Genomic DNA, 17077 nt, shown 5'->3' on the forward strand with positions numbered 1-17077 from the left:
GTGGATTTATTATCCCACTGAGAGATCGTCCATTTGTTTACAGGTGGCAACTACAGAATCTGCTGACAAACACTGTGGTGTTTTATTACTAACGACGTGGACAGAGTGAAGATGTTTCCATTGAAAATGAGAGTTTGGTTTAATGCTGGGAGTTTATCACTTTCCAAATATATTACTTGATAATGTAATGTAACATAAACATGGCAAGAATCTGAAGAATAGGGTTGGCATAAATATGCTGAATCGTTTTTGTTTCAAATTTTGTTAGTTTGTAGATCAAATGCATCAAACTTTAAATTAGTGATAAAAATGAATTTAATTGATTTGTATAACTTATCTCAATGGCATTTTTTAAACAACCCCTGACTCAGAGTGATTACTGCCGTAGCTGCGAGCAGATTGGATATTCAGTAAGTGGTGAAACGACTCTACCTAGTGGTTGTTAACTATTACTGCAGCAACGTTAGCTTTGCTCTTTTTTTCTGATTAAACGATTATATTTCCACTTACAGACGAAGAAAACACAAAAAATGAAAATATGAATTATAGTTTATTAATGAAATGTCAGTTTCACCAGACACATGAAACAACAAAGCCCTGAATTCACCACTGGATTTGGCAGTCACGATTGATGTCTAGTTCTTAACATTAAATTACAGTTGCAGTTTTTCCAAATAATTCAGCTGCCACAACCATGTGTTTAAAAATCTCCAAACATGTTGAGCCTTCATTTTAAGAGGACAGTCAAAATATTCTCTACAATATTTGGTCCTACAACTTTAAAAAACAAGGACCCTACCATTTATCGTATCTAATGTAAGAATTTTACACCATGCTGTAGTATTTCACACTCACCGATTATTAAAATGTATAGAACCTGACCAAAACAAATTAAAAGGTAACAACTAACTGATGATAAATAAGCCTTTTAAATTAGCAATAATAATATAATTCCTTGATAAAATTACTGCAACAAGATCAACACCAGCCTCTACATAAGTTGTTTGACAAAAAACAAAAACTTAAAATCTATTTGAAGCTAAAGACAAAATAAATGTTGTAGCTGAGCCCACACACATATATTTAACATAAAATAACATAGGAAATACGGTAAAAAAAACATTCTCCCAACATTTTCAATAGCATTCCCCAGTGTGATCAGTGCGTTCATGTTCTTTCCTGCAGTAAACATCCAAGAATCAGTAAAATACTGTTGAAATAAAAATGTAAAATTCACTCTGATTGTACAAAAACATTTTGTCTTCAAGACTTTATGATTTAAAAATGCAATGTTTAAACAGGGTATCTGTCTACACACTGCCACCTCTTCTTTAATCAATGACACTGGAGCCCTTCGATTTGATGAATGAGTTTTTGAGGAATGAGTTGTCGCCGATGAAAAAAATTTGTATAAATATTTAGAGCTGATGAGATACGGTATTGAACCTAAAAAACCGTCAGAATTAGAACTATGAACAACTGAAAGTATAAATATTTAGAGCTGATGAGATACAGTATTGAACCTAAAAAGCCATCAGAATTAGAACTATGAACAACAGTGAACAACTGAACACTATTACAGTAGCTGCATTCTCCACTTTTTCTATATACTTGTACTCAACTATTACATCCTACAGTTCAGAAATCCCACACTGCCACCAATTCAGAGTACTTTACCTTCTGACAGTAAAAACTGAAAGTCCTAACATTTCTTACAATCACAAACTGTCACCTGCAATGTAGCAAAGTTAATGAGTGGTTAATAGAAGGAATGATCCTGAATATGAGCTAAAAGAAGGAAGAGGTTTGGCTAACTCACGCGTCTATTCTGCTACTGTGCCCACCTGAAACTTACAGGTGGGCACCAGGAACTTTTTGTTGTCCCTTTAGAATCTATGTAGCTGTGTGTGTGTGAGAGAGCGAGATTTTGGTCAACAACAGAGAGAGTTGTCTTCTGGACAGGACGGGTCTGATGGGATTATTCAGGGGTCAAACCAATTTACACATAGTGCAAACAAAGTTCAAGCTGGAGACAGAGTCAAATGTCCCGCCTTCGTCAGACCCCACAGTCGTTTGTCCTGTCCTGCACTTTTCGAGTGAGGATAAGACCTGTGGAAAGGGACGCAACGGAAATGTGAAAGACGAGCTGCCACACGTTCCTCGGGCCGAGCAGGTACAGGTTGCATAGAACCACCACGGCCAGCAGAGTGAAGGACTTCTGCTTCTTGAGAGATGAGTGGAACAGGTAGAGATGACACTGGGAGAACAGAGGTCAGCCACAAGATTCATTAAACAAAAAGGTGAAAAATAAAAAAAATAAATACTTTTGTTTAAAACACATGCGTTTACCTGGAACAAACAGCAGACAAATGCCAGAAGAAAAGCAACAACATTCCATATACTTTCATAGTCATCCTGTGTCAGAGGGGGAATTTAAATTTAAATATAATTATATTTAAAAAATTAATTCAATTAAATGCATGATTAATAAATATGATAATTTCTGCAGTTAAGTATTGTAAGTATATTGTAGGTAAACCATCACCTGAAACGTGTACTCAGCCAGGTGTACGCCACGTATTAGATTCAGAGCTGCACACATGATGTTTAGGACAAGAGATAAGATGCCTGAAGGGGTGACTGGTTCAAGTCTCACATTCAGACCTGTTTATAAGAAGAGAGTTAAGATGTACATATTACCAATAGAACCAATGAATGGTTCAAAGTATCTGAGCATTTTTCAATGTTTTACTATATGGCATAAAAACTATGTGCGTCTAACAATAGATTTTCTCACCACATCCAGGATTTTGCTCCATATACCCATTTGCGGTGCCATTGGTAAACTCTATCTCATCCAAGTTAATAATTTGCAGGGGTTGATTCCTGAGATCCTCCTGCACCTCTGCCAACGTCACCTCCAGGGCTGGACCTCCACTTTGGTTATACTGATGCTTCAACCTCTGTATGGTGCTGTCTGTGTCAAAAAAGACAGGAAAAAGACAAGAGTTCAGTTTAACCAACTGTGCTGTATTTAACCATGATAATGTAAAAAATCACAGCAAAACATATGCCTGTCCTCACCAAATTGCAAAAAAGGATAGGGCCTGGCTGCCAAGGCAACGTCAGTTGTATTGAAGCATGCTGTGAACTCCCAACGTAGATCTTCCAGGAAGCAGAAGGCCTTAGCAACAGGGAGGCTGCAGTGGCACACGGTCATGTAGGAAACACCCTCCGAAGAGATAAAGCTGAAAACAGAGAGGAGAAAAGGTGTTGTCAACAAACAGCCTGACACAGTGTCACATCGATCTAGACCCGGGGTGACTGAAACAGTCTGCTGATGCTTCAGGTTTTTTGGAAATCCTTACTATGTGTTGAGGTGCTGGCCCTCGATGGAGCCTCTGTCAGGGAGAGAAGCCAGTGCTTTGCTGATGGTCCTGAGCTGATGTTTCCTCTCCTGAAGCTCATGGTTGTGTTCAAAGTCTGTGGAGGCCGACAGGGGGAGTCCGTCCCTGACGCGTACCACAAAGGCAAACAGGATCAGCGACATGATCTTCTAGGTCCATGAAGAAAAAACTCTCTGCAAAGTGCACAATAAATATTAGGACAAATGTGTTATTTTGGGGTTTGAATTTATTTTAACAACGCCAGATAAAACAAAATTTCTGCTTTGAGGTATTGCTCATAGTTTATCTCAGCATATGTTTGTGGAATATAAATAACTAGTAATAATGTCAGCTTCTAAATGTTACTGTGTAATGCTTCTTCCGTGACAGTAAGCTGAATTTATTTGGTTTTCATAGCCCATTAATGGGTTTTTTTTACTAAAATATTCAATATTCAAACAAGTTTTGTTTCATTAACAAAAATCGGATCTGATTTCGATCAGTACGAGAAGTCTATAGTCTATAAAGGCTATTTTATAGCCTTTATAGACTTTTTGTCAAAGAAACGCCTGTTATTTATTTAAAAAATCATTATTGTCGCCTTTATTTTTTGCTGTATTGCTTGATTTAATCATTGATACCCTAAGATATTTATATTGCACATTCGAGAACTAGCGATCGTTATTAACCTTTTTAAGATTAATATTTTATATCCTTAGGGCTAACAATAAATCACAATATCGCTTAATTACACCTTACCTTAATATTATGGCTTTCATGCTGCACCTTGCAATAATTCACTGCAGGTTAGCTGACTATAGCATTATAGCAAACAAACTGTAGGTAGTCGTAGTTAAGATAGGATTTACCACTACAAAGATACGATTAACAGTATAACCTATTTATAACCAATAACCCGAATAACTGTTCATTTCGATATACAGCTTATATTTTATGTAGGGAACAAGCTATGTAAAAACACGCTTCCTGGTACAACGAACAACAACAAATACTTTACGGAAACGCAGGAGGGACAAAATTGCCCTACAGCGTTCATCAGAAGAATTTTCATCGTACCTATGGAAATTTAGCTCATAGTCGTCCTACCTACCGACTGTCAGTGACTAGCGACCTTTTCTGCTAGCTACTGTACAAAGGTGAGTTATTGTTTTTTCATTATAACAACTCCACAATGTCTTTTTTATTTTCGTTGTTGCATTTATTGTAAATCACATTGTAGTATAGAGCTATCAAGGGTAGCTAGCCAAAGCGGATTAGCAAATCGTCATTAGCTCAACCATTTTGGAAACGCTTGCCATACAGTAGCTGATGCTGGCGTTGGGGGACTTTTACTAAAGCTAATTGTCTGAACAGCCGTAATTTCTTGTAATGTGGAAATGTGTTTATTAAAAAAATTAATCAAAATGTAAAATGTCTGACGGATTAGCTTTTTGCCTGGTGCTAACGTTGCCATGATTTCCTCCATCAGTGGATCCTGGTGTCATTTGGTGACTGGATGTGTGTCACAATAATTTTTTGTAAAGTAAATAAGACTTATTTTCACCGAAACTTTGTTTAACTATAAGCCCGCTTTAATATGCAGTAGTTCAGGTTGGTAAATAACAGTTATTCTGACGTGACAACAATTCACACTTCCGGCATATTGTGTACTCATATTGTGAGGCGTTTTTAGGAATGTGGCTGAGTTTAAATTGACAACTTTAAATGTAAATACTGTGAACAATTCTTATTTTTTAAATATATAATGTCTCCTTCTATATCACACTAAGCAATGAAAATCACTGCAAACAAACACATTCAAATCAAGTTCTAGTTCACATACTACAATAATATGGGTGTTTTCCTTCTATATCTACACTACTTATACTCTTATTTTGATTATATGATGCCACTGAATAGGATTTGTTTAGCCTTGAGCTGAATCTGTAGGCTGTGACACAGTGATATCTAATGCTCTAGAGTTAAATTACACAGTAAACTGTGAGAGTGAGCTTGGATTTGTCCATCCATTTTAGTTCCTCATAGCCCTCACTCTCCCTCTCCCTCCTCCCACCCTCCTCTCTCCACCTACAGAATTTCTGTTCCACTCCCTCCTTGCTGTCTTTTAGTTTTAAACTAACACTCTTCATACTCTGTTATACTTCTATAAGAAGTATACATTTGCAGTTTCTCCACAATAGATTGTTTTTTATGTTTTTTTCCTCAGGTCACTTGGACTCTGGTCAGAATGGGGGTGAAGGACCGCCCTCAGTGTTATTTTGATGTGGAGCTTAACAGGGAGCCAGGTAAGAGAGTTTCAAATCTGTTGCACAGACAGTCTGTACTGTCCACAGAAAATGGACATCTTTAAAAAAAAAAGTCACTGTTTCTGCTTGGCATCTGAGATTCAGATTTGATTCTGACTCTGAAGTGTTAATTAAAGAGAATGTGTATATTTGTTTGGTGGGTCTTTATGATATGACTATCATTTGTGATGCATGTGTAGGTCAGGGTCTTCATTTGCTTCTAGCCATGGAAAAATGTTTCTTCAGTGCCTTAGTTTTACTGAAGCCAATTAGTCATGCCCAGTGTTGTAACTTAAGGGCTATAAATATCAAATTCTACTATGTTTCTCTTGCCTATTAATTACTTATTTTTTGTAGTAGTAGATTTATTATGTAAAATAACATGTATGATTTATATGTTCTGTGTACTTTTCCACATTTCCTAAGCTTCGGGCCATGACCTCATCTCATTTGCTGTTTTTTTTTTTGTTTTGTTTTGTTTTTTGTTTTCTCTCTTGTAGTTGGGCGCATAGTCTTTCAACTTTTTTCAGACATTTGTCCCAAGACAAGCAAAAACTTTCTCAGCTTGTGTACTGGTGAGTAACTTTAAATCTTGAAAGTTGGAATAATTTGCACTGCAGCACTTCAGTCATTCTCAATGTTTTTGTCCCACCACTGCAGCTGTAAACACTGAAGATCTACACAACCTAAAACTGCAGTTAATTAATTAATTTTTTTAAATTTAATGCAAATCAGACCATCGGGGGTTGGTGTATTTTTCCAGTGTGTTTGATAATGTTGTTGTAGAAGGTCAAGCGTTACTGTACCCCAGTCCTTCTCTCTGGTCATTAAATATCATGAGGAGAGGAGGTATGGCTGTAGTGTAAATGGAACAGTGACAGATGGAGTCACTGGGTGGACAGAGGGGACGTCGCCTGTCTTCCTGGAAATTTCAACCCACTAAGCAGAACTCAGTGTTCTGCCACAGTGGTGGTCTGCCTAAAGATAGCTATAAATTACCAAACAGGCGGCAAATCGATCCTTTCTCCTCATTTTTCATCCCACCCAGCCTGTGGGAATGTAACGCTTCCCAGTACAGACACAGGATCTGTCTGGTTAGCCTGTTATTTTACCTGAACAGACACAATACACACCCGGACAGTAATACCATAATGAATCTGCTTTACCTAATGCTTTTTCAGAGTCAGTTGTGTGCCTTTAGAAAGGGATCAGGGGAAACTGAACCCTCTTGATAAAATGCTGAAGTCAGTGAAGCAGAAATACTCGTGCATTAACAACACAATCTGCCCACTCCAACAGCCCAGTCTCTGTGCTCTGAAACCAACCTGAAACCCTCAGCCGACCTAATGAAATCTCTGTGTTCCATCTCCCTTCACCCCAGGGAAATGATAAATCTGTGGGTTTACAGCGTCGGGCGTCTGCTCCGTCCCCAGGCAGAATTTCCTCATAAATCCTACACTGGAGTATAAACACAATGCTTCAACGACCCATTTAATTCTCTTTCAGAATGAATATCATGCAGTAACATTTAAGACTCAACACCTCGAGGCCCCCAGGATACACAGAACATTTCGTACATTAGCTGGACGTGTTGTGTGCTTCCTTGTTTCTGACAGCTCAGTGAACGTGCGTATCTGATTACAGGTGAACGGGGAGTTGGCAAAGTCACAGGGAAAAAGTTGTGCTTCAAAGGCTCCACATTTCATCGAGTTGTAAAGAACTTCATGATACAGGGCGGAGACTTCACCGAAGGTGATGTCAACAGGGTCTAAATGAACTTCAGAAATGTGTTTGTCTGGGTCAGCCACTGCTGTTTGTGTATATATATGTATTAATATTCATATATATATATAATCACCACTTAATGTGGTGACAACAAATTATTAGAGACATTTGACATTTTGATCCCGACTATTATTCTGAAATAAATCTAACACTGTCCATTATTTGACTATTTTCTTACAGGAAATGGAAGAGGAGGAGAGTCGATCTATGGTGGCTACTTTGAAGGTAACAAATTATAAAGTTTTAATTCTTGGAGTTGATATTTCCTTAATTTACTTTATCTTAAATGAAAATCTTAAATACTTGCATGAACATAACAGTGCATGTGGTGAACTTGTTCTCCTGTAATTTTTGTTGTTTCTTTTTTATACGACTCCATTTGCTTTTGACTGTCTCTTTGTTTATTGCTGTCTCTCTTTCAGTTACAGTAGAAGGCTTTAATAAAAATCAGCATGGAGCGTAGGATTTTTTTTTTTCTTGTAAGCTACGAATCTTCCTGCCTAAAATTTTCAACATATTCTTTTATTTATAGCGTGGTCTTTTGCAAAATGAGAAGGTAAGCGATGAACACAGCTCAGTAACACCTTGTCAACATTGCCCCCACCAACTTCCTCAGTCAATTAAAAAGTAGAAAGAGTTGCAAATATTTGCAGAGCCAAAGATGCAGGTCTGTGGCTTTGAGCCCTCCTCACAGCAGACCTCCTTCCAAGATGTCCAAAGCATTTGGTCACTCAGATTTCATTTACTGTTACACACAGTATGTGGTGTATTTATAGCTGCAGCGCTCTGGACATGAAGTTGAGTACAGAAAAAAAATTTCAAAGCTTTATAATGAATTAATAGTTAATTATTATAAATATGTTTTTTCAATTATATGTAAAGAATATTAAAGTTATTAAAGTTACATGAAATATCTTATCGTTAGACTAACCATCAGCATTAGTTCCAGTTAGTACCGTTAGTGTCTTTGCTGCTCCATATCTTTTTATGGCTACATACTTTCTAATCTGTTGTTTTAAATTCTGCCATGTAGCATTTTAGTTTTGGTTCCATTTTATTTTAATGGATTTTTATAGATTTGTTTTACAGAGGTATTAATTGTTTTTAGGTCTTGAAGGAGGTATTTAGTATCAGTGCCCTCTTGTGGCCATATATATAATTTGCGATATATTTATGATTTTGGGATTTTAGTCTCAGGACTAGCCAAACAACACAAAAGTGCGACTAATAGTCCAGAAAATACAGTGACTAATTATAGCGGACACTTGAATCAACTTCTTGTCTTCTGTTTTCTTGCCTACCTTTATTCATTAATCTGAAGTATTTACCCTCTGCTGTCTTTATGTATGTGCTCAGAGATGATAGAACACTCTTTGGTGAGGAAGGTAAAGGTCGTATCTTGGGCATTCTTTGTCTAGTGCTTCCGTGTCTGAACATAACATGTTTGTAAATGAGTGGTTTTACATACAGCAAATGAGTGGTTGTTGAGGCAGAGATCAGGTTGGATGGATTCAAACTTTAGTTTGTCTCTGAGACTTTCCTCCTTTTTCCTCTGCCCCTAACAGATGAAAACTTCACCCTCAAACACGACAAAGCATTCCTGTTGTCCATGGCCAACCGTGGGAAGGACACCAACGGTTCACAGTTCTTCATGTGAGTCCCACTCAGTTCAAACAGCCAGTAACTGACACTTCAACGAGGCTCTGTGTTTGCCTTCTACTCCGCCTGTTGTAAACCTCGTAGAGTAGAACTTTGTCTTGATGATTGTGATCTTGGAAAGTCGGCTGTATTTGCAGTTTAATTGGAAAGATGGATTCTTTTTTTTTTTTTGCCTATAAATATGAACATTTTTTCTCTTGCCGTTTTTGTGTAAAATTTGCAGAAACTCTAGCATCCTGCTCCTCCAAGGTAATGTGTCTCCACGGCTGTGTTTCTCTCTAAATCTTATGATCATTCACTTCTTTGGTATTTGCAACTGTGGAAATGTTGAATCTGACTTTTATTTTTGTTGTTTTGGGTTTTTTTTTATGAATTAAAACAAGTCGCCACCAATGTAAAATACCACCATAGGAAACTATATTCACAAAATGGGTGCAATCAAAAATAATTCTGTCAGCACTCCCTGTTGAGTGTATAGAACTGACTGTTTTGGCTGAGTTTGATTGGCTGTCAAAATTCTACAAACATTTGGTGGTTTTAGAAATGATTCTCTGTAGTTTGTTATGAGTTGTTTTAATCTCATTGTTTTCTTCCTTCTCCTCCTTTTCCATGACTCCAACTCCAACCATTGGTTGATCTCCCTGGGACGCTGGGTTTCCCACAAACAGAACAACCAAGATGGCGCCACACCTCGATGGGTAAAATACACATCTATTGAACAGTGTTTATAATCAAAGGTCAGTCACAACATTCTGCCAGTCAGCTCCATTACATGGATGTCAGGTTATCAAAATTCTATGACAGTGGCCTGTTAGAAAAACACTTAAACTTAAATTGCTGAACAACAATTACTCTGACTTAAAAACCAAAAGTGAAAAAAAATAGCATAGAAGTGGAACAAAATATTTAAAAATGTGAAAATATAATATGTAAATAAAAGGTAACTGAGAGAAAAAAAGGTGTTTTGAAAAGAGGAAGTGAGATGCCAGTTTGAACTGAAGCTACATTCTGTATAATCTAATACTGATATCAGTCACATGTATATCAGTTCTGACAGTGTTTCATTGTCTGCACAGAGTTCACGTAGTGTTCGGTCTCGTCATCTCCGGTTTTGAGGTGATAAAGAAGATTGAGGGGCTGAAGACTGATTCAGCAAGCAGACCCTACGCTGACGTGAGAGTGATGGACTGCGGTCAGCTGATCACCAAGTCTGCGAAGGACGGTAATCTGCCTCGGTTCCTTCTTCTCTGAGGTTGACGGAAATATTCATTCAGTAATCCTGACACCTACTGAGTGGTGTCCTACAAACACTATTGTACTGGTTCTTCACGAAACTAGAAAAGTTAAGACCATTATTCCACCAAATTGAAAAGTACGGAGTTCTTTCAGTGCAAACAGGTGTGATGTTTGCAGTACAGAGTTAGGTTCTGGTACACAGCATACGTGAAGCTTCATCTTTGTCAGTGGTTCCAAACATAATTTGACCCCTTTGTGTATCTGGGTCTGTCGTAAAAGGCATTGCCTGTAATTCTAACTTGGTCGTACTGGTTGTAAATATTTGTTGTTTAAATCCTGCTGCACCCCCCACCAGCTTTAGACCATGAAACCTGATCCCTTGTTAAATAAAGACCAGTGAGGACTTCTAATAGCATATGTCCACCTGACTCCTTTATTAACTCCTACATCCTAGGGAATTCAAACAAAGCGTTTGTTGTTGTGGATTTTGTCCAACCTGAAAATGTCCTCTGGTATTTCACTCTTAGTTAGTCCTTCACTTTTACTGCTCAGTTGCTTTAAAAGCTGTATTTATTTTGTCAAATAAATTAACTGGGGGTTACATCTCTCGCTTTAGTGCTCGAAGGCAAAAGGAAGAGAATGTCTCATTCCGCAGACTCGTCGTTCGACTCCCACGACTCGTCGTCTCAGTGCTCGTCTTCAGTCGACTCTGAGAGTGAATCTGATGAGAAGCACAAACAGCGCAAACACAAGAGACGCATCAGGAGTAAACAGTCGAAGAAGAAGAAGAAGAGGAGGGAGTTAAGGAAGAGCACAGACGATCAGCTTTTCAAAAGGTTTGGGTTGTTAATCTATTTGTCAGTGCGTTTTATAAGAGATATAACCTTTTATTTAAATTTGTTGTATCCTTTTTTGGTTGACAGTTGCACAGAGAAGCAGGTGTCCGAGGCCGAAAACCAGGTGGAAGAAGAGAAGGAACTGGGTGGAAAGAGAGAGAAGCCTGTGGTGCGACCAGAGGAGATCCCACCTGTGCCAGAGAATCGGTTCCTGCTGCGGCGTGACGTACCGTCCCAGGAGCAAAAGCCAGAAATGTGTGTGTTTGTCTTGGGTTTGTTATCATTGTGTCTATTTTCTGGACAAATAAAGAGTGGAAGTTTTCTCTTGTGAAACTTCCCAGAGTTGAAAAAGAAGAAACATCTCTTCCAGCTGACCAGAAACCAGCGGTCTCTAAGTCTGGGCGTAAAATCAAAGGCAGGGGAACAGTGGTATGTTGAAATGCACTTTGACCTATAGATTCATATGTTTATATATGGGACGATATGTGTGTCTGTACCTGTGTACATATTTACACATTCATGTATATTTGTATACAAGTATAAATATATATATTTACATATATATTTATACATATATACACATATATACGTATATAATGTATATATATTATGGTGTTCCATTTCACTGCTTTACATTGACCTATAGCTGTAATAGAAAGAACTATTTTCCTACAGAGATATCACACTCCAACAAGATCTAAGTCCCGCTCTGCTTCAGTGGAACGTGGCAGCAGTGAAACTCCACCGCACTGGAAAGAGGAGATGCAGAGAACCACAGTCTATAAACCCCCCAGTGTGGAGAGATGGAGCAAAGGAGACAAGTACGACTTAGTGTTTCACCTCTCTACATGTAATATCCTGTTCCTTTCTTTATGCATTTTTTGACTTAACAGATTGAATGACCATTCCTCAAGCAGATGGGAGGACAGAGGTGACTCTGCATGGTCCCGATCTCCATCTGCTGAACGCTCTTCAAACCACAGCTCAGAGAGGTCCAGCCTGCGCCGCAGGCAGAAGAAAGAGAAGAAAAAAGGAAAGCATAAAAAGAAGGCCAAAAAACGAAAACATGGCAAGAAGAAAATCTCCAAGAGCAAACCTCAGGACACCTACCTGTCAGAGGGTGAGAGATCAGTCACTCCAGAGAGAAGGGCCAGAAAGTCACGTTCTCTGACTCGTTCCTCCTCCAGTCAACACCAGTCATCGCGTCGACGGAGACAGAGGTCATTGTCTTCAAGAGACTCAAGGTCTTATTCCAGATCCTACTCTACTAGTCGTTCCAGGTCTCGAAGAGGGTCTTATTCTCGATCCCGAAGCCCCACGAGATCCAGGAGTCGATCCATATCCAGATCTTCATCCTATTCTAGATCAAGGTCAAGATCTAGGTACAGATCCAGGTCTCTGTCTCCGTCCAAAAAGCGAGGATCGTCCAGATCTCCAAGAAAGAGGAAAGACAGCAGAACAAAACCAGATGCAGTTGTGACAGATAAGCCCCCTGAAAACAAAGTTGCTTCTGTCCCACGACTCCCCGTTGTCACACCTCCTGAGAATGTACCTGTGATCCCACTGAGTGACAGTCCTCCCCCCTCACGCTGGAAGCCTGGCCAAAAGCCGTGGAAACCCTCCTACGTCCATATCCAGGAAATCAAAGCTATATTAACCCCCAGTGCGTCCTCCACTACAGGACAGGCAGCTGATGAGGTTTCAGAGAAACCTCAAACTTCACTAGTCACAAAGTCTTTGCCAGGAGATTCTGACGGCAACAGAGCAGGCGAACCACTCAGCCATTCACACAGCCGGTCTCCCAGGAGCCGGTCGTACAGCCGATCCTACAGTCGATCACGCAGCAGAAGTTACAGCAGGTCCCGGTCCAGATCTCCTCAGCGGCACCGCACCCGGTCGTCTTCCTACAGCAAGTCGGGCTCTGAGTCGCAGAAAGAAAGCGGCAAAAAGGAAAACGTACAGGTCGGTGAGTGGAAGGAATATTACAGCTCTCTGAAGAGAGTGAAAAATGTAGATAAATGTATAAATGCACTGTACACCAGTCAAGAAGCTCATTCAGGATCAGAGCAGGAAGCAGGCGGTGAGCGTAGTCCTGACTTCAGTGTCTCAAAGACGAGTGTCTCGGTGGAGAAGGTCGCAGAGAAAAGAAATCCGCAAGATCAAGAGAGCAAACCCTGCAGCTCTGTGCCAGACGAGAGCCTTAATAACAAGTCTGAATGGGACAGTGACAGTGATAAATTAGGTCAAAACAACAGCAACTCTGCATTAAGAAAACAGAAAGAAACTGCTCCACCTACTGAGGCTCTCACTGGCTGGAACTCAGACAGCGAACCTGAAAATACTGCAAAGACAATGGCATCATCAGAGAAAGAAGAAGGTGAGGCCAGCACTGAATCAGAGCACGACACTTCCAGAAAGACAACGGAGGCTGCCATGACCCTTCAACAGAAGATAGTGGCAGCTGTGAGTTCTTCAGGAGAAAATGCCGAAAAGGCCACGGAGAAGCACAGGAGCAAGAAGAAGGCCAAACGCAAACACAAAAGAAAGAAGAGAAGCGAGAACAAAACCAACTCCCATCGCAACAAGGACAAAGGAAAAAGATCTAAGAGGAAACATCAGAAACTGAAGGAGACTTTTCACTGGCAGCCGCCTTTAGAGTTTGGAGAGGAAGAGGAGGAGGAAGAGACAAAAAAGGAGAAACCCAACCTTGGTAGAGCCAGGAAAGAAAGATCTGATGAGAAAAGTGTCAGTGATAAGGACCAATTTGTTGCTCTTTTAAACAAAAACCCAAGTAGTGACGAGGACAAGGAAACAAAAACAAAAATCCTGACTAAAAACCCAAAACACACAGAATCTCACCAGTCTTCAAGTCACAATACTAGTCATGTTAATAGTGCTAAGATTCCCAGTGTCGAAGATCAGGTGTCCATGGACGACATGGACATTTGCACCCTTGAGCATGACGTTGAAATCGAAGAACCGCAGAGGGATTTCTTTGACAACAAGACTGAATTAAGCATCAAGTCTCCGTCAGAATCTTTAGAGATGGCAAATAAAGACAGTGAAAAACTTCAAAACAAAGAAGCAACAACAACGTCAGGTCTTCCTCCAGAAGAAGCGGCTTCCAGCAAACCCATTAACTTCAAGTGGAAGCCCCTCAAAGGAACCTCAGCTGTGCAAAATGTGACTGCTCCTCCTGTCATTTCCCCCTCAAAGGAACCTCAGCTGTGCAAAACGTGACTGTGACTCCTCCTGTCATTTCAAAAAACACCCAAGTTCAGCAGAACCTCAAACCCAGCGCACAGATGGTACGAATGGAGATAAAGAGTAAGAGCCGGGTCAGACCGGGCTCTCTGTTCGACGAGGTCCGCAAGACTGCGCGACTCAACCAGAGACCCAGGAACCAGGAGAGCTCCAGCGAGGAGATGTCTCCTTCAGAGGGAAGTCCCACGGCAGCATCTCGCACTCGGTCCCCAAAGAAGTCCAGATCTGTGTCCAAGAAATCTCGCTCTGGTTCAAGTCACCGGTCTCGCTCCAGAGGTTGGTCACATTCGTCCAGCGGGTCCAGGAGTAGATCCCACAGCTCGAGCTACTCAAGATCAAGGTCAGTAAAAAAAAAAGATGAAGAGCTCAAATGGACCATCACTTCATGACTGTGGTATTAAAAGTGGTATTTCCTAACACTGCGACTCCTTCAGGAGTCGTAGCAGGAGTAGGAGGAGACATGGACATGGACGTTCACGCCGTAGCAGCACCTACCGAAGGTATAGGAGTCACAGGTACAACATCACACACTGATTTACTGCTAATAAGTTTATAGGTTACATCCCAGCCATGTTACACAACTATTCTCTGTCATGAAATGTATGTTTGTGTAAATATGCATTCTAATATATGTTATAAATAACCAGTACAGACCGAGCAGTACTCGTACTACTGCCCCGAGCCATTAGGCTGTACACCTCCCACAGAATGAAAATAACACAAAACCATTTAATTAAACTGCATTCTAGTATTTAGATTTAAAAAAAATGATCCTTGTTGATCTCCTCTGGGACTCAGATGTCAACTGATCCCTCCTCTTCATCTGCCCATAAATAGACATTTACTAAATCGTGTTACTGCCACCTACTGTATCAGGTTCCTCCTCCTAACACCTGGTCCACCTGTGAAGAAGGAGACATAAGAACTACACCATTTCCTGAGGCACCACGACAGTGCATTTGTACTAGCTCTCCTCCATGTTGTAGCGTCTTTGAGACTGAAACATTTGTACTTTTACTTCCACCAGTCGGACTTACAGCAGGAGTCATTCCAGAAGTCGATCATACAATCGTCGACGAAGATCCAGGTCTGTCAGAAATTATTATAGGATTAAAACAATGACTGTAGCTGGTGTGAATTTTAGTTATTTATTGAGATTAGTTTTGGTTCATTTTGCTCCATTTCTCAGAGGCTCTTATGTTTTTTTAATGATGAATCTAGTCTCATTAATAGACATGGTAAGAAAGAAAAACAACCCCCCCCTCACACTGCTGTTAATGTGTGATAATGCAGGTCAGACTCCTATGACAGCTACTACAGCAGGAGTCGCAGCGCGAGCAGGAGACGGGGTCGCAGACGAAGTGACAGCTACAGGAGTTCAGACCGTCGATCCAGGTAGGAACGTGTTTCTCTGTGAACTTTACCAAAACAACAACAAGAAGGTGACAGGTCTCAGCTCAGACAGTGAACAGTCTCCTGTTCTGTGACTGAATGTGAGCTGAATGTTCAGACTCAGGTCTTTTCCCACAACATACATATCACAGAGTAAAGAGTAACATTTAACATTTTATTTTATTATAATTCAGATTTTAAAAAAACAGGGCAAATAGCAGCACATTGAGGAAAACTGAAATATTTATAATAAGTATAATAAGTACAAAAAGGCCAAGACTTGGCTGAGGTCATTCCATAAAGATTTCATAACACTGTCACACACTGAAACATAGATAGATGACATAGTAGATTAACAACATCTTAGTGCCATAATGTGAAAAATGAAAAAAAAAATCTTTTTAGACTTTGGTCTAAAATAAGAGCTATTTGACAAATTTAGGCAAATTTTAAATAAATGTAGTAAAGGCAAACAGGTATTGATTTTCTTTGTACGCGTCTTGTTGTTTCTTAGCAGCTGAAATTTTACAGAATTCAGTCCTAGTGATTTTCTTTTTTTTTTGTTCTTCTTCTTTTCAGTCCTAGTGATTTTCTTTTTTTCTTCTTCTTCTTCCACAGATCGTACCGCTCCTACAGTCGCAGTTCCTCCAGGCGTAGGAGTCACAGTCGCAGCAGTCGCTACAGCTGAGCATCACGACTGACGCTCGACGTCAGAAAACACTAACGAAGAAAAACCAGGCTCACTTCAAAACAACAAGAGATAAGCTGTAAATATTTCATATTGTATATTTTTGTACTTTCTTTTTTATACACTGACAGGTAGTACTGAAATGTGAAGCGTTTACTTCTTTGAGTTGAGTAATATGTGCAGACAGTTGTTGTTCAAAGGTTCAAGCACAAGCTCAGACCAGATTATTATTATTTTCTTAAAATGATTAAAAAAAGGGAACCAAAATAAGGGAACCAGACGTTCTGTTTCAGTTTACCGCTGTTCCTTAGGTTTCCTGGATGTTATATTAACACAGAGTCTGTCTGACATTATTCAAACAGGTATGAATGTTAAGACCTGAGTCAATTTACTCAAGTTCTGTTGTTATGTTACAAAATAAAAGACAAACATATTCCAATGTCCAGATTTTTTTTTTTCATTTTTTCCACAAGGCTTGTTTGGTTTACAACACGTGTTTCAGGTTAATGTTGAAGGTGAACTGTC

At 39.7% G+C, this 17077-nt stretch overlaps 2 protein-coding genes across 10 annotated transcripts; one reads left to right on the forward strand and one right to left on the reverse strand.

Annotated features, from left to right (window-relative positions):
• Positions 1-1502: 1502 nt before the first annotated feature.
• On the reverse strand, positions 1503-4377 carry sec22c (SEC22 homolog C, vesicle trafficking protein). Its single transcript, XM_008307947.3, has 7 exons — positions 4146-4377; positions 3369-3580; positions 3085-3248; positions 2798-2977; positions 2546-2664; positions 2350-2415; positions 1503-2257 (listed from the first exon to the last, which is right to left on the reverse strand). Exons 2-7 carry the CDS (start codon positions 3548-3550, stop codon positions 2057-2059), a joined length of 912 nt encoding a protein of 303 aa, XP_008306169.1. The 5' UTR covers positions 3551-3580; positions 4146-4377; the 3' UTR covers positions 1503-2056.
• Positions 4378-4412: 35 nt separating this feature from the next.
• nktr (natural killer cell triggering receptor) lies at positions 4413-16991 on the forward strand. Of its 9 annotated transcripts, none has more exons than XM_025054600.1 (18): positions 4413-4543; positions 5614-5692; positions 6193-6267; positions 7337-7444; positions 7658-7702; positions 9043-9130; positions 9805-9834; positions 10213-10358; positions 10989-11208; positions 11296-11463; positions 11550-11637; positions 11884-12029; positions 12102-14371; positions 14425-14812; positions 14919-14972; positions 15500-15559; positions 15766-15867; positions 16483-16986. In XM_025054600.1, exons 2-18 carry the CDS (start codon positions 5635-5637, stop codon positions 16550-16552), a joined length of 4116 nt encoding a protein of 1371 aa, XP_024910368.1. In that variant the 5' UTR covers positions 4413-4543; positions 5614-5634; the 3' UTR covers positions 16553-16986. The 9 variants fall into 9 exon arrangements, with proteins under 9 accessions (XP_024910368.1, XP_024910366.1, XP_024910364.1 ...); XM_025054598.1 differs by having other exon boundaries at positions 4414-4543; positions 14907-14972; XM_025054596.1 differs by having other exon boundaries at positions 4414-4543; positions 14919-14987.
• Positions 16992-17077: the final 86 nt, after the last annotated feature.

Source organism: Cynoglossus semilaevis, chromosome 3 (genome assembly GCF_000523025.1).
Source record: "Cynoglossus semilaevis isolate Cse_v1.0 chromosome 3, Cse_v1.0, whole genome shotgun sequence".
In the NCBI taxonomy this organism is placed as follows: Eukaryota; Metazoa; Chordata; class Actinopteri; order Pleuronectiformes; family Cynoglossidae; genus Cynoglossus; species Cynoglossus semilaevis.

Excerpts from the sequence above, each read along its gene's own strand:
- nktr (XM_008307939.3), top strand. The coding sequence starts at position 5,635 with ATGGGGGTGAAGGACCGCCCTCAGTGTTATTTTGATGTGGAGCTTAAC. Across the intron at positions 9,835-10,212 it reads ATGGCGCCACACCTCGATGG|AGTTCACGTAGTGTTCGGTC; the intron begins GTAAAATACACA and ends TTGTCTGCACAG. Across the intron at positions 11,209-11,295 it reads GACGATCAGCTTTTCAAAAG|TTGCACAGAGAAGCAGGTGT; the intron begins GTTTGGGTTGTT and ends TTTGGTTGACAG.
- sec22c (XM_008307947.3), bottom strand. The coding sequence starts at position 3,550 with ATGTCGCTGATCCTGTTTGCCTTTGTGGTACGCGTCAGGGACGGACTC. Across the intron at positions 2,416-2,545 it reads TGGCTGAGTACACGTTTCAG|GATGACTATGAAAGTATATG; the intron begins GTGATGGTTTAC and ends CCTCTGACACAG. Across the intron at positions 2,258-2,349 it reads TTGTCTGCTGTTTGTTCCAG|TGTCATCTCTACCTGTTCCA; the intron begins GTAAACGCATGT and ends CTGTTCTCCCAG.